This window comes from Macaca nemestrina, chromosome 12 (genome assembly GCF_043159975.1).
Source record: "Macaca nemestrina isolate mMacNem1 chromosome 12, mMacNem.hap1, whole genome shotgun sequence".
NCBI classification, from domain to species: Eukaryota; Metazoa; Chordata; class Mammalia; order Primates; family Cercopithecidae; genus Macaca; species Macaca nemestrina.
Window position 1 is genome coordinate 104857189 of NC_092136.1, and position 17483 is coordinate 104874671.

Sequence of the window (17483 nt, forward strand, 5' to 3'; positions counted from 1 at the left end):
TATTATACAAAAAAGGTATTTGCACATGCATGCTTATAGCAGCACAATTTGCAATTGTAAAATATGGTACCAGCCCAAATGCATATTAATCGACGAATGAATAAAGAATATGTGATATATATACACATCATGGAATACTCCTTAGCCATAAAAAGGAATTAAATAATGACATTTACAGCAACTTGGACGGAATTGGACACCATTATTCTTCATGAAGTAACTCAGGAATGGAAAACTAAACATCGTATGTTCACAGTCATAAGTGGGAGCTAAGCTGTAAGGACACAAAGCCATAAGAATGATACAATGGTCTCTTGGGGACTTAGGGGAAAGGGTGGGAGTGGGTTGAGGGATAAAATACTACACATTAGGTACAGTGTACACTGCTTGGGTGATGGGTGCACCATAAATCACCACAAAAGAACTTACTCATGCAACCAAACACCACCTGTTCCCCAAAATTATTGAAATAAACAAAAAATAAAATAAAATAAATGAATATTGAAATCAACATCTAAAAGTCAGGTGAAAGTTAAATAGTATGTACTATATATGCCTGATGAATATTATAAACTTAAAAGTTATGTTTAGGACAGTTTTATTACTAGTAGTAATGTTATAACAATATAATGAAAGGATACAAAATCGCATATTCAAAATAAGCAGGCTATATAAAATAACTTGAGTTTTGTGAATAGTTTTAACAAGGTTGACAATGATTATTTTTTCATTAATTTTTTCTTGTGATTTTTAATACTTAATTTTTTCTCCTATAAGCATGACTTATTTATGACAAAATGAGAAAACAAGCACAAGTTTATAATAAAAATTTATTAAGCATTAATTTAGCAAAAAAATGAGATTGATTTTAGCCTGGTATTTGCAAAAGGTGGAGAGCGAGCAGTTTGATACAAAAATATTCTTAATCAAAAATTGACCTTTTCATACAGCAGATTCATAGATACCATAATGCCTTCATTTTCCTAGAGAAAGTAGAAGAAAAGAACATGAGTAATTTGGCTATTAGAGGTAAGATGTAAATATAACTAATCTCTACTGTGAGAAATACCTTCACAAAAGGGCTATGAACCTGTCATCCCCAAATGGGAAGATCTGTACTAGGGCCTCATTGCCTCAGCATAGATTTAGCAGCTAGTCTAACATATGGTACAGGAAAACCTCATCACAAACAGAGGAGAACATGGCTCAGTAAAAGCGACTTTCGGGTGAAGAGAGACAAACACTGGATATACATCACATTTCCAATGACTTTTCTTTCCGCGTACATCATTATCCAATATTCCCCACTTGCTGAGTAGTTCCTTGAGAGAAATTAGACATAAAGGATTTTCTAGCTGACCACTATTGGGCTACCATTACTTACACAACCATTATGCTATGACTGATGTAATATAAAACCAGGATTTCACTGGGGGTCACTAAGAAAAGGAAAATAACACAAGCCTTCTCTATAACTAGCGGGCAGCTGACATGCCATCATTATTCTCCATTCTATCCAGACTTTCTGAATAGATGAACAGGGAGCACCCAAATCCACTTCTAGAATATATTTACCTGAGTTGCTTTTTATGAGTTTTAATTCCCAGGAAAGAGATAGAAATATCGTGTCATGGATAGTCTTTCAATGGTGGGCAACTGGGTCACTACATTTGGTGTCTCAAATGAACGTTGAACCTAAAGTAGTAAAGAAAGCCTTTAGAGATGTTCTGAAAGGAAAACCTGACTCTTTCAGGAGTGAGAAAAGTCATGGTGTGTATTAAGGCTGTAGCTAGGTAATGTAAACAGAAGGTATTTTTAGCTTTTCCTTAGATATAGCACATACACAAATGAATTCTTACTCTAAAAAGAATTCCCTGGGTGAGCAAATCTATCAAAGTCAGGTTATTGGGAAAACCCACACTGGTTCTATGTAGCATTTTGGAAGACCCCATCTTTGAATAAACTTGCAATACAGGAAGGATTGTCAAGATGAATTAAGAGCTTTGAGATTTCCTATAAAAATTCACAAATGGTTCTCCAAAATTTTCTGGGGCATAACATTGAAAATAAAGGAAGACCCCTACCTTTCGAAAAATTTCTTCTAGATGATGACTCCAAGAATACTCTTTGAAGTAGTAGATAATTTGGGAAATGAAGACAGAGCCACTTATTTCATGCCTCCAAGAAACATTATCTGCAAATAAAAGGCATCAAAATATTGGAGGATGTGATCTTTTATACAGGTGGAAGATTCCTGGAGCAATACCTTTGGGACAAAATCTGATTTTGTTTCTTCGGAGAAGAGAGGAAAACCAATGCTAATAAAGATAGTACCTCCAGCTTCCATGGCAGACCCGGAAAAAACCATCATGGACCCTCACTCATAAATCCCCTTGACTTTTCTAGTAGGCTAGACTGAAGTGATATCCTCTGGGTTTGCAAGTGGTGGAAAAGAGTATAAGTCCTTTCAGCACTAACTACATAAGAGAAAAATAATACAGCCTTGACATTCCTTGATTCTGGGCCCTTTCTTCATCCTGACTTGTTTCATACTATATATTTTTGTGTACTTTTTGTTATGTTGTATAAAAATATTTTCAGTGACTGCTTCTGTTTACCATTTCAATATGACCAAGTTGCTCCTATAATTTAGAAAAAAAAAGGCAATACTTCTCTAACTACTGCTTTAGTTGCAGCCAGCTGCTGATTTCTCCTTACTTTTTAAAGTCAAAATTCCAATTCTGTCTATATTCATCATTCCATTTCCCTTATCCTGCTCACTCCTATTAGGCTTCTCCTTTCTATACCTAACATCAACTTTGCCAAATGGCTTTCCCCAAGGTCACCATGACCTCCAAGTTACTAAATCTAATAGTCATTCATCAACCCTTACCTAGATCTGATCTTTCATTCACATCAGAAACTGTTGGAACTCCAACAGATTCTTTGTTGGTAAATCTAGCAACGCATACTCCTTATGTTCTTTCTTATTCTCTGATTCTACTTTGCGAGTCAAATTTACTGGTTCCTATTTCTCTAGTATTGAACTCTAGGGTAATTTTAACCTCCATTTCAAGGTCCCCTCTTATGCGATTCTCAATTCTTAGATGATTTCATCCATTTTTAGGATATTAAATATTATCCTTAGACCAGCATCTCTCAAAATTTTATCCCACATGCAAATCTCTCCTCTGAAATATACAACTGTGCAGCTCCCTACTCTTCATTTCATCTCAAAATATGCCAAAGCACCTGAAAACTTCCTGCAAAACTCCCATTTTAACTAATGCCCCATCATTTACTTGCATGCTGGAGTCACTTCTATCACACTTTATTCTTCACGTACCATATATTCACCAAACCACTGGGTGGTCAGTCATACTACTTTTGTATACTAATTGCTTCTTAGATACAAGAACTTATTACATACCAAGACTATTAGTATCATCTATGGCTTAATATATTGTGCTAGCATTTAACCTGTCCTCATATATCGACTCTTGCTGTACTATAATGTATTCCACACTGAACCTCCAGAATGATCTTCAAAAACAAAGATCTTATCATTTAACTGCTTACAGCCTAGTTGAGTTTCCTATTACTATTAGTATGAAGGACCATATAAGGCCTCAGGTGTTTCAGGCCTGCCTCACTCTCCAGACTATATTAGCATCTCTCCTGATGCTGTGTTCCAGCCACCCAGCCCCCTCTCCTAAGCTGCTTTTTTGTCTGTAAGTTCTCCATACGCACTGCCTTTCCTATCTAAAAAGTTCCTCTCTTACCCTAGATTTGTTAACTCCTTCATTTCTCAAATGTGAACACATATTTTTTAAGGCTTTTACCAGAGTTAACAATTATTATTTATTCTTGTTAAGTGCCTGCCTTTCTGGGTATAAGCTCCATCAAGTTCAGTAACCATACCTGCTTTAATTGTGCATCATATGTCTTGCACTGAGCCCAGGCCTAGCACAAAATTACATGCGAAAGAAATAAAAAAGAAAGAAAGAGAAAGAGAGAGAGAGAGAGAGAGAGAGAAGAAAGACAGACAGACAGACAGGAAGGAAGGAAGGAAGGAAGGAAGGAAGGAAGGAAGGAAGGAAGGAAGGAAGGAAGGAAGGAGGGAAGGAAGAAAGAAAGAGAAGGAGGAGGGAGGGAAGGAAGGAAGGAAGGAAGGAAAAGAGGGAGGGAGGAAGGGAGGAAGGGAAAGTGAGAAAGAGAAAGAAAAGAAAGGAAGAAAGCAAGAAAGAAGGAAAAAGAAGAAAGAAAGAAAGAGAGAGAGGGAGGGAGGGAGGGAGGAAAGAAGGAAGGAAGGAAGGAAGGAAGGAAGGAAAGAAGGAAGGAAGGAAGGGAGAGAGAAAGGAAGGAAGGAAGGAAGGAAGGAAGGAAGGAAGGAAGGAAGGAAGGAAGGAAGGAAGGAAGAATTTTGCATATTGTATTGTATTTCCCCAAATAAATTAAGTATACTTTCAGAATTTGTACCAGGCCTTATATACCTCTTTAACTTCCTTTAACAGCTGTAAGTGTAGAACTTATTTTTCGAATAAAATCTTATGAAAACTCGAATACATGACAAAGGGAAGCCACTTTAGTTGTTTATTCCCCAGGCTGGACTCAGAGTGTCCTCTAGCCCCTCAGTGCTCACATGCAGCCACAAACAACAGCCCTAATCACAACAAAGCTTTTAAGAAAGGCAGAAAGTCGCTTCTGGATGAGTTTGTGTCCTTTGTAGGGACATGGATGCAGCTGGAAACCATCATTCTTAGCAAACTATCACAGGAACAGAAAACCAAACACCGCATGTTCTCACTCATAGGTGGGAACTGAACAATGAGATCACTTGGACTCGGGAAGGGGAACATCACACACCGGGGCCTATCATGGGGAAGGGGGAGGGGGGAGGGATTGCACTGGGAGTTATACCTGATGTAAATGACGAGTTGATGGGTGCTGACGAGTTGATGGGTGCAGCACACCAACATGGCACAAGTATACATATGTAACAAACCTGCACGTTATGCACATGTACCCTAGAATTTGGGAACATCACACACCGGGGCCTATCATGGGGAGGGGGGAGGGGGGAGGGATTGCACTGGGAGTTATACCTGATGTAAATGACGAGTTGATGGGTGCTGACGAGTTGATGGGTGCAGCACACCAACATGGCACAAGTATACATATGTAACAAACCTGCACGTTATGCACATGTACCCTAGAATTTGGGAACATCACACACCGGGGCCTATCATGGGGAGGGGGGAGGGGGGAGGGATTGCACTGGGAGTTATACCTGATGTAAATGACGAGTTGATGGGTGCTGACGAGTTGATGGGTGCAGCACACCAACATGGCACAAGTATACATATGTAACAAACCTGCACGTTATGCACATGTACCCTAGAATTTGGGAACATCACACACCGGGGCCTATCATGGGGAGGGGGGAGGGGGGAGGGATTGCACTGGGAGTTATACCTGATGTAAATGACGAGTTGATGGGTGCTGACGAGTTGATGGGTGCAGCACACCAACATGGCACAAGTATACATATGTAACAAACCTGCACGTTATGCACATGTACCCTAGAATTTGGGAACATCACACACCGGGGCCTATCATGGGGAGGGGGGAGGGGGGAGGGATTGCATTGGGAGTTATACTTGATGTAAATGACGAGTTGATGGGTGCAGCACACCAACATGGCACAAGTATACATATGTAACAAACCTGCACGTTATGCACATGTACCCTACAACTTAAAGTATAATAATAATAAATAAATTTTTTGAAAAAAGTATAATAATAAAAAAAAAGAAAAGAAAGGCAGAAAGTCAGGCCCCACCCCAGATTTACAGAATAAGAAATCTACTGCATAAGCAAACTACTGAACAAGAAATCAAGTGATTTCTATGTTCATTAAAATTTGAAATCCATAAATTAGAGCATTTAGAACTGTGAACTGTGCAAAGGAGTATTTAAAAATTGCTCCTGTTATCCAAATCATTGATAGAATAATATTGTGGATGATTGTTAAAGAGATCTGCAATTTTGACCATGAGTGGTCAAGAATATTCTCTATTTTTACATTGCATTGTGACTTTCCAGCCGAAGGACTGATTTTTTATTCATTGACTTCATTATCCAAAATTAGTTAACATTTAGGCATTTAAATGTTAACTAGTTTCCTGAAACTAGATTAATAATAATAGGCCAAGAGTTACTGGGATGTGTGAAGCAAGCATAATGGTTTCAGTGGTTGGCTTCTTTAATTGCTGGTAAGTGACTGTGGAGATACACTGTGAGAAAATGATACCTTTCTCTGCCATTGTTACATTCAAAAAACAAAATCAGATAACACCTCACTTTTTGTAGTTAGATTATTCCAGGTCTGGATGCTCACCAAAGTCCTTCCAAAGTCCTGTTAACTTTGAACGTTTCTTCCCAAATCAAGATTTATAGCTTTCTAATTATGAAAGTCTCAGCATTTTAAATCTTTTCTCCATCTAAAATATCCTAGTAATTAGAGAAGAAATGCTCTTATCAGTGATAAGATATAATCATAGCCAAGTCGACTATCTAGCAGCCTACAAAGAAATCTAGAAACTATTCTCTCTGAAATCACTTACGTGGTGTGGAAGATTTGAAAGCAATGAAGTCCTTTTCCACATGAGCCTTTGTGACAGCATCATTACAGATGCTACTTTGCAAGAGCTGACCATGTGTCTCTGCACTGGCTTTTCCGCTGTCAGTGGTGAACCAAACAATCCCAGCACCACCTGGGAGAGACATTATGTCTTATGAAACATGAGATATTTATAAATACACATATACATATGCAAGCACAAACACACATGCATACACATACACATATGCACACACATGCCCATGCACATACACACACATACACATACACACACATACACATATGCATATACATACACACATATACACATATGCATACGCATACGCATACACATACACAATACTGTCTCTTTTACCATAATACCTTTACTTTAGTACATTTTCTCATGGCATTACTTAAAAATGCAAGTACCTTACTACTAGAAATACTGCCTCACTTACCGGGAACAAAACAGAGCCCACTTGAGTTTAGAACAACCATGTTGACAATATCATCCCAGATGATTGGGATGTTTCTAATTATTCTACTTATAGTTTCTTTAAAAAATGGTATGGACTTAATACAATTTCGAAGTGCACTGGACCTAGGAATAGTACTGAAATGTTGTTTATCTTGCTTATCCCTAGGAAAATGAAGTATAAACACCAGGCTAATTTTAAAAGTGCACAGCCACTCCCGGGGGTCTCAAAATCAAGATTTATAGCTTTCTAATTGGAGACTCACTGCCTCGGCAGGCTTGCATGATGATGACCTTGGGTTTGTCTCTCAGACTCCGGCAGTTACGGTTGTTGAAAATTTCGAAGATGGTGTCATCGTGAAGAACATCTGGCTCTTGATCCCAGTGCTTAGTTCCACAGATTCCATTCAGGATGCCATGTGACATGAACACCAGGAATGTGCTGTCCGAGGACTGGTGCTCTGGGCGAGCAGCAAACTGCCTTAGGGCTGTTTCCATTTCCTGAAAGAGACCCTTGAGTCACTATCAAGGAAGTCTCCACACGTGTGCAGTTCGTACTCAAATAGTACATGGGGTTCACAAAAATGAGCCAGTACTAAGGAATCAGATGGTTTAGACTGAATGGGATTATAAGACAAATAGTGTTCTGACATAAAACTAGAAAATTTAACAGTATAGAATATTAAAGCTAGTAGGGTTTTTATGTAGTATCTTGCCCAGTGGTTTTCAGTAAAACCATAGGTTTCTGAAGATGCTGGGAGATGGAATAAAATGAAGGCCAAGTGAGATGACAAGACACCAACAGGGCCACTTTGCTATAATCTGTTTAACAATGGTGTTCTTGTAAGTTTTTATTTTAAAAGATAAAATTGACAAGTATTAAAAATATGAAATTCCTTCACTATGGAGCTGCAGAAAGTTAGTTTAAAATGGTCTAAGGTCATGCAAAACAGAGCTAGAATCACAACTTTTTCATTATATATTTGTGTGTGTGTGATTTTTTTTCACCTATACCTGCCTTTACATTTAGTCATTTGCTACGGACATTTTAAAAATCTCACGAGCTAATTCTGTAGGAATCAGACATGGCCGCGTGGCAGGGTGTGGCGCTTTTGTCTTAACCAGACCATCTAGTAGTCTCCCAGATTGTGAACATCAGAAAGACCTAATATTTTCACTAAAACTCTGCTACATAGAATTTATCTAATCACACACACACACACACACACACACATACATGTTATAAGATGGTGCATTAGAGAAGGCTGAAATCCACGGGATCCTATTCTGGAGAAAATATAATTCCTATAATATCATACATCTTGCTCTTGTAGCTACCAATTAAGAGGTTGAAAATTATCTAAAGGAAAAAAAAGAAAAAAAAACGGAAAGCTTGTTCTGCCCTCTGGAGCCATTACCTGAGCTGTGAGATTCTCTTCTATAACCACTGAGTATCCAAGGTTTTCAAGTAGATCTTGCATCCCCAAAAGGTCAAGTTCAGAACCATTTCGATTAAGAAGATAGTGGAATTCTTTGTTGCAGATGATGAGGGCCAGGCGTGTTCGGCCCTCTTTCTCCATCACTGGATATATCTGCAATTAATACACACAGAATGACTTTCCCCAGGCCTTTTCCTTTTTGCCTCCAAAGTTCATACACAACAGGCCAGTATAAATATATAGTAAGTGACACAAAGTTTCTGCATGAAAATACACCCTCGTGAGGAAAGAGGCAGAAAACCAGACTGAAAGCATGTACGAGGTGCAAGTGTTCACTGTACGAAGTTGGCTTCAGTTAGGTGGTGGAGAGGAGTTTAGACTGTGTCCCAAAGTGAGATTGAAGAAACAGAAAATATAATGTGAAGACCAATCAGTTAGATCATTTCCTGATCTTAAGGCCTTTGTGACGAGAGTTAAAGCATCCCAGTAAGTCCCCAGTGTCTTGTCTGAATGAGTAATCTTATGACTCCCTATTTCAAAGCATATCACCTCATCCGCCCTTTTCGTCTTCAGTTCACGGAAATGAGCATGAGGGCAAAGCTTTAACCTGCCACTGGGTTGGGCACCCTGGATTTCCAGAGGAGCTGAAAGAGAAAAAATTGTGTAGCTCATTAAGCAGTAATGTCTGCTGCCTTGCAACCCTGCAGACCCTTTTGCTAGGCTCTCATTCCTCAAAGCTGCTTGCTGCCAGTCCATGAAAAAGTTTTACAAAATGAGAAAATTGCTTCATATTTAAAATGCCTATAACAAAAATATTGAGTACATCCCTATTTTCTTTCTGCTTCTTACTGCCTCGTTATAAATTTCCGTGTTTTTGTTAGTGCTCATGGCATGGACTAATCTTTCAGACCCAACACATTAGCATTATATAAATACAGCAACTAAGATTTGGAAGGAAGTTTAATGTTTATTTAGCCTAGTGGAATCACTACTCAGATATTTGAATGTCACTTGAAATATCCTTTCTTTATTATTTACCATTCTCTGAGACATCTCCCCTTTCATGGAACGCAAAACATTCCAAGGCATTCTTAAACTCTTATGTATGTAATAAAATGTGTACCTTCTAGGTATTGATATGTATTTCCCACCTCAGAATCATACAGAAAACATTTAATTCATTTCCCTGTAAAAGCCCATGAATTCTTCCATGACCAATATGTCTTTCCCTATTTTTCATTCTTACATGAAAATACCCTCTACATAAACAACTATTGCATTGTACTTTAATTGTGTTTACTTACTATAACCTTAATTAGGATAGAGAAGTCGACTTTTATATTTGTATTTCCAGTATATAGAATTGTATCTGGAAAGATTGCTAGTTTATAAATTTTGTTAGTGAATAGTTGTCCTCAAATACTTGAAAATAGCTACAAGGTCTCCCCTGGTTCTTTGTTCCCTTAGGGCAACAAACCTATATCTTATCATAGTTTTGCATAAGAAATATTTCCCCTTTTAACCATCAAATCCATCAGTTTACCTACATCTCTGCTCACCTGTTCTACTTTCTCTTTTACTGCATAAAACATGTGTCCTTCCTCCTATCAAAGGTCACTGCCCCTACCTGAGTTCTGAATTCCATCGCCTCCTACCCACAAGGGTTTTTATCAGGTATTTATTCTGCCTCAGGTTCTATGTCATCAATCTCTTCCTCTTTTCCTACAGACTTATGCCCATTGGTATCAGCATGCCTTAATATCTATAAAGGTTTATTTTTTTCTTTTTGAAAAAAGCCTTCCTGTTTCCTTGCCAGGTATTGTCCCATTTCTCTACTTCTCTACATAATGCCTTAAAAGCAATCTTTTTTTTTTTTTTTTTGCTATTTCAAATTTTCATGTCTTTTTTTTTTTTTTTTTTTTTTTGTATGCAATCCAATCTGGCTGTTATCCTCAATCCTTAAATAAAATACTTATTATCAAAACTACCACTGATCATTTGTTGATTTCTTAGCATGGCATGGTTGAAAATATACTCTTTCTTAGAAAACATTCTCTAGGCTTCTGTAATGCTGCATTTTCCAGCCATTCTTCCTAAATCTGTCTGTCTTAGTCGTTCGTTCTTCCTCTCCCACAATGTCTCCAAAAGTTGTGTTTTTCTATGCCAGACACTCTGTTATTCTCTGTCAATGCTCTTTCTCAGGTGGCATCTTCCAGTCTCAATCTCTTAAATACTATCTACATGCTGATGAATCTCCAGATTTTTCCCAGTCCAGATTTCTCTGTGAGCCCATCCATTTGCCTATTCAACGTCTGCCACTGGAGGTAACACGTGTTCCAAACCAAACATTCAAAACAGGACTCCTGATATTGTGCACTCCTTCAAATCTGTATCTCCTGCACACCTGTTTTCTCTGACTCAGTAAATGGCACCATTCACCCCAGTTGCCAAGCCAAAAACCTAGTCATTATTAATTATTTCTTTTCTTTCACATCCCATATCCAATTCATTAGTCAGTTTCCATTGATTCTGCTGCCAAAACTAGTGAGAGACAGGACTAGCTGGATTTCCTGGGCTAAGAATCCCCAAGCCTAGCTGGGAAGGTGACCACATCCACCTTTAAACATGGGGCTTGCAACTTAGCCCACACCCGACCAATCAAAGAGCTCACTAAAATGCTAATTAGGCAAAAACAGGAGGTAAAGAAATAGCCAATCATCTATTGCCTGAGAGCACAGCAGGAGGGACAAGGATCAGGATATAAACTCAGGCATTGGAGCCTGCAAGGTCAACCCACTTTGGGTCCCCTCGCCTTATATGGGAGCTCTGTTTTCACTCTATTAAATCTTGCAACTGCACTCTCTTCTGGTCCATGTTTTGTTACAGCTCAAGCTGAGCTGTCTTCACTCGCCTTCTGCCACTGCTGTTTGCCCCCGTTGCAGACCCGTCACTGACTTCCATCCCTCCCGATCCAGCAGGATGTCTGCTGTGCTCCTGATCCAGCAAGGCACCCATTGCCACTCCCGATCGGGCTAAAGGCTTGCCATTGTTCCTGCACAGCTAAGTGCCTGGGTTCATCCTAATTGAGCTGAGCACTAGTCCCCGGGTTCCACGGTTCTGTTCCATGACCCATGGCTTCTAATAGAGCTGTAACACTCACCACATGGCCCAAGATTCCTTTCCTTGGAATCTGTGAGGCCAGGAACCCCAGGTCAGAGAACACGAGGCTCGCCACCATCTTGGAAGTGGTCCGCTGCCATTTTGGAAGCGGCCTGCCACCATCTTGGGAGCCCTGGGAACAAGGACCCCCGGTAACACTAGGTCTCAAATTTAACAACTTTTCATCAACTCTATTGCCATAAAGTCAGTCTAAAAGCTATTGTCTTTCTAACTGAAATATTTAAACCACTTTCAACTGACCTTTTTGATGGGATGCTTATCCTATCACTCCTTGTTTAACAACTTCTAAGTAGTGTAAATGAAGGCAAGATGCATCATTTATCATTTTTCTGCTGTGACATTAGGTCATGTCCTTGCAGTTGCAATTTACTTGGCATTATTAGTATGTAATGATTTCAACATGGGCAGGAAGATTAAAGGGATAATTGAGAGTACAGAGTGAAGTAAATGAAAGGAAGGAGAAAAAGAACAGAGGAAAAAAGAGAAGAGGGAAAAACAGAGGAACAAGAAAAAGAATTCAATGGAAAGAAAATGAAACAGATGGTAAGAAACGGGAAATGAAAGAAATGGAGAGAGAAAAGTGGGAGATTAACAGCTGTCTTTCACTTTGAGGGTTGTTATTTAAAAACCCTCAGTTGGAAACACCTTATTTACATTTTGGTTAAAGGGAGTACCAAATTCTTACACAGAGAGGTCAATTTATTATATTTATATTGCTTTTGCTTTTTAATGTCAACTATTTTATGTAAACTAAGATAAACTTATGTAAGTTTAAACACTTGTTTTAGGAATGCACGTTAACTGTAATAGATGGCTAGGAAGAACAGAGGCTATGCAACACTCCTGGAATTTGTAAGGATTGTCAACTACTAATAAACAGTTGTCCTAAAAAACAAACAAACAAACAAAAAAACCCTGCAATGTTTTCTGTTGCAAATAAAATTCCTGGCATGAATCTTTAATAGCTCCACTTACACTACCCCTAATTTCCTAATCTGCAGTCAGATTGGCTGTGACCCTCTTACACAACAAGAGCGTTACTGTCTCAGGGTCCTTGCTCCTGTTTCCTCTTTCTAGAGAACACTTGTGTTTCAGAGTTTGGCACAGCTCCTTCCCCACAGCTCAAGTATGTACTGAAATGCCACCTCTGGGGAGAGGTCATGACTAAACAAACACCCTGGCTCACTGGTCTTCCCTTGACCACCCCTGGCTGACACACACACGACGTGCACACACACACATACACAACCACCTCTTTCTATGACCTAATCCTCCTTTATTTTATGCATTCTCTGAAATCACACTATTTATTATTTACATGCCTTTTACATACCTACTTCACTACATTGTAAACTCCATGAGAGCAGGAGCTTTGTCTATCTCGGTTACTGCTATACACACAGTACTAGACAGCATGCAGTAGGTTTTCAATTAATATATACTGAGTGGATAAAACCATGATAAAAGGTTGAAAAGTTTTTATTCCTTTTTAAGTTTGTTCAGAACTTTTGAAAATATGGCACTCGGAAGACAATACTATCTTTTATGCTCATCCTGTCATTCTAGACACTACAATTCTTTAATGTAGCTCGATAATTGATCAGTTTCCTTGGTGACTGCATAGAATGTGTGACTCATATGCAGTTTTTATTATTTTTTATGTGCTTTTCTTAACCATTTCCTTATTCTGTTTTCTGCAGTTAATAGTTTCTTATATATCTGTAGTTTTACACATTTTTTAAAGATGTGATGAATTCCATTTAAAAATGTGAGTGTCAGAAAGGTGGGGATATTTACATCAAAGCACATAGTGGTAGTGGTGGGCTCACCATATACAATGTTCTTAGCTTTTATTCCAGTTCTCTTTGCACTACCCCATAAGACCTTTAAAAGGTCTGCTTTATCTCAAATAATATCATTATATGTCCATGGATAGATATCACCTGTCATTGTTAAAGCTGATGCTTGGACCAATACAGCATTCTGCTCAGTTTCTTCACTTTCACCTTCATTTCTGGGTTCTGAGGAGAATTGAAGAGCAGGGATGTAGGTGCTCATCTTGCTTTTGAGACACCTTGTTACAACAGGAGGTGAGAAATAACTATGTTGTCTGAACCTCAATGCAGTGGTGATTCCTCTGTAATATAGGGCTCATTCTAAGGCTATCTTACCCCCAAACGATGCCTGAGGGTTCCCATGAACCACGTTTTTGGTGGCAATTTACCTGTTGGAGGAACAGCCATTGAATGAGCTGATGCAGCTCTTTCTTCATCTTTGCTTTCTTCATTTTCTTCTTCTGATTCTGCAGTAGAATGAAGAAAAGGTTTAGGATCAGTGCTCTACTCTGAAAGCCATTTCCAAGGATGAAAATTGACTGAGAACACAGGTTTCCCAGGTCTTTACTGGGATACATTCTCACAATAGAGGCCCAAGAGTTTTCTTTTGGAATCTGGCCTTAGGAGGCCGTTACCTGTGGAAGAGGAAGATGATACAGAGCTTTCTTCAGATTCCTGGTCCTCACTCTCACGTTGATATTCTGAAACAATATAAAAAAACAGATTTGTTTGCAGAACTAAGTTTCAAGAACCTACACACTTTACACTCTTTCCCTTTCACTAATGAGTAGATGACTATGCTAGCATGGGGCTACTGTATGAAGCATGAAGATTTGGCCCATTCACTAAGCAACAAGTTTGTCCTAGAGGAATGTAGCCTTCAGCCAAGTGTAAAGGGAGGCTGAGTTTCTGTAAAACAAAAGGGAGCTTGTTATCTGTCTGCTTATAGAATTCAATGAATAATCAAAATCTTTAATCAAAGTTTTTATGCAACGGCATTGTTCATTCTGAGCAAAGAAAAGTACATCTATGTATAAAAATTATCTACAACAAAAATAATTCCAGATGCATGTCCAAGAATTGGGAATATACTCATTTATATATTACAGTCTGGAATAGGAATCAGCAAACCACAGCCTGTGGGTCAGATTCAGCCTGACACCCATTTTTATAAATAAAATTGTATTGGGACACACATCAACACACCCATCATGTACTTGTGGTCTACGCTGTTTGTGAGCTGCAATAGATGATTTGAGTCATGACAGAGGCCACATGGTCCATAAAGATTAAAATATTCATTATCTTTCAAAGCAAAAGTGCAACAACCTGTGCTACACAGAGAAAGAAACGTCTGTACCCCACCAACCCATGAATTCCCTATTACTTCCTTGAATAGAAATCTAGATTTCCAGACATTTCTTTCCGGGGCAAAGCCACAGCTAAGCAAAAGATAATGGATATTCCCTATTGTACATTCTGTATCTGGGAACGACACTAAGGTCCACATTGTGAAACCAGAGTATCCCAGAATAGCTAAAGGCTATCAGCCTTTAATAATGTCTCCAGCACCATATGCGTATTTAACAAATATTTACTGAGCACCTATTATGTGTCAGGTATCATTTCTATGTATTTAGGATATGTTCATGAACAGGGCAGACAAAGATCCCCCACATGGTGGGGCTTACATTTCAGCAGAGGGAGACATAATACTATAATGAATCAGTAAACTGAAGGGAATGATGAGGGTGAGGATTGTTAAAGAAAAAGTTAACAGCAGTGTAAAAGTAATTGGGGTTAATCAGAGTATTATGTGGCATTAAATATGATAGACAGGAGGCCGGGCCTGGTGCCTCATGCCTGTAATCCCAGCACTTTCAGAGGCTGAGACAGGAGGATCACCTGAGATCAACAGTTTTAGACCAGTCTGGACAACATGGTGAAACCCCATCTCAACTAAACACAAAACAAAACAAAACCAATTAGCCAGGCATGGTGTAGGGTGCCTGTAAATTCAGCTACTAAGGAGGATGAGGCAGGAGAACTGCTCTAACCAGGGAGGTGGAGGTTGCAGTGAGTCAAGATTGCACCACTGCACTCCCACATGGGCAACAAAGCGAGACTCCATCTCAATTAAAAAAAAAATGGTGAAGAAGGTGCTAAAATGGGGATAGTTTATTCTCCACTTGGAGAAGGAAAAAGTAAAGAAGACAAAAACTGAATAAGAATAGTAGAGAAAGAATGAGTTACTAGCTCTTAGTACGACAATACTCACCTAAACTCAGCTGTTTTGGGTGACTCAATAGGCGGTCCTTAAGTATTTTGCCTGCCATTTGCGCTTTCTCAGTGATGTTATCAACTAGGTTTCCAGCGTTGTTCACCATGAAGTTCAAACCTTTTCCTAGATTGCGTAACTCTTCCGTATTTAACACATTATTTTCCATCAAATCATCCAAAATGCCATCTAGAACGTTCCTGGCCAGCAACTTCACCATGTTGACTGGATCCTCTTTGGATGGTTTCTTATCTGTGAAAATGACAGAATCTTAGATATAGGCAGAACTTTAGATAGCCCATTCTCCATCAAGTCATCAAAAATGCCATATAGAACGTTCCTGGCCAGCAACTTCACCATGTGGACCAGATCATCTTTGGATGGTTTCTTGTCTGTGAGAATGATAGAATCTCAGATATAGACAGAACTTTAGTTAGCCTATTCTAGGGTAGTGGTTCCCAAATTTTAATGTGCATAAGAATCACCTAGAAAGCTTAGTAAGCAGCGCTTCCTGCACCCTAGTGCAAACAATTTTCATTTCATAGGTGAGAATGGGCCATGAATTTTCCCTTCTAACAGTTTCTCAGGTGATGCCAAAACCTCTGGTGCAAGGACCACACATGGAGAAGCTCCTGTCTTGTTCACCTAGCCATTTCCATAGATGGTGAAATAGATTCAGAGAAGCAAAGTGAATTCGCTAAGGAACTTAGTGACAGCTGACTCAGTTTAGTCTTTGCATCTCCTACGATCTCTTCATTTTCTTTCACTTTTATCAATAACTAGTTTGAAAAACTAGTTTGAAAAGACATTATATTCAATATGTGCAGCAGTAAAACATAAATGCATTCATCTGTAAAATAACACCTTTTTTGTTTCCTTTATCAAGGCTGACAGGGAAGCTCGGCATGCCGAGACTGAAAGTACATATTGTAGCTGACCCATTTCCTGCTGTATTTGAAAGTTCACACAGAGAGTAGAAATATGGAGGAAATGCAAGTTATCCTGTTCAACCGTCTGGCTTCTCACCCTCACCGTAACAGAACACTTATAAAATGGGTGAGAACTGCAGGTCAGTATGAGTTAAAAGAAGAGTCTAAAAATCAAAGGAAAAGTTTAAGAACAGAGATCCAGATGTGTCTACATTTCTCTTTTTTTTTGAGACGTTGTAACATATTCATGAAGACACTTGGTTTGCATTTTTAGTGCTGTGACCAAGCTCACATATCTCCCGCTACACCCAGAGTAAAATAATTAGGTCTTGGGAGAACCCTCTCCAGTCTGCCTTCTTCTTTCCCTTGAACTATAGTGTTCTCAAAGTACAACCATAAACAACAGAAGAACTGAAGCCACTCACCAGCCATGGCTGCTACTGCTCCCTGGAAAGGAAAAAGCTACGAAAGTGAAAGCAATTTCAACAGGCTTGCTCTCCTCTGAATGGACCAGCTTGTTGATACCACCCTAAATGGAAAACTACAGGTCCTCAAATTCTCTTTCTCTTTGCCAAGATACAATTAGACTCCTGATCTCATATATGTATAACGGCTTTCTTTTGGAAAAGAGAAAGCAGAAGGTGTTTTTTGTATTTCATATAACAAAGTGATCAGAATGAAAGCATGCACACTTGCACAAGAACACGTCTCTGCATTCTGTT

At 38.9% G+C, this 17483-nt stretch overlaps 1 protein-coding gene across 3 annotated transcripts; it reads right to left on the reverse strand.

Annotated features, from left to right (window-relative positions):
- Window positions 1-816: 816 nt before the first annotated feature.
- Window positions 817-17267, reverse strand: LOC105493692 (caspase-12). Of its 3 annotated transcripts, none has more exons than XM_071075515.1 (11): window positions 17187-17267; window positions 15833-16084; window positions 14190-14255; window positions 13944-14021; window positions 9089-9183; window positions 8519-8692; window positions 7367-7601; window positions 6627-6776; window positions 2085-2194; window positions 1576-1695; window positions 817-983 (listed from the first exon to the last, which is right to left on the reverse strand). In XM_071075515.1, exons 1-10 carry the CDS (start codon window positions 17191-17193, stop codon window positions 1597-1599), a joined length of 1266 nt encoding a protein of 421 aa, XP_070931616.1. In that variant the 5' UTR covers window positions 17194-17267; the 3' UTR covers window positions 817-983; window positions 1576-1596. The 3 variants fall into 3 exon arrangements, 2 of the variants coding, with proteins under 2 accessions (XP_070931616.1, XP_070931617.1); XM_071075516.1 differs by lacking the exon at window positions 817-983 and adding an exon at window positions 998-1322; XR_011611027.1 differs by lacking the exons at window positions 817-983; window positions 1576-1695 and adding an exon at window positions 6401-6513 and having other exon boundaries at window positions 2105-2194.
- Between the last annotated feature and the right edge of the window lie 216 nt (window positions 17268-17483).

Excerpts from the sequence above, each read along its gene's own strand:
- LOC105493692 (XM_071075515.1), bottom strand. Across the intron at positions 14,022-14,189 it reads ATCATCTTCCTCTTCCACAG|AATCAGAAGAAGAAAATGAA; the intron begins GTAACGGCCTCC and ends ATTCTACTGCAG. Across the intron at positions 8,693-9,088 it reads AGACGAAAAGGGCGGATGAG|ATATATCCAGTGATGGAGAA; the intron begins GTGATATGCTTT and ends TATTAATTGCAG.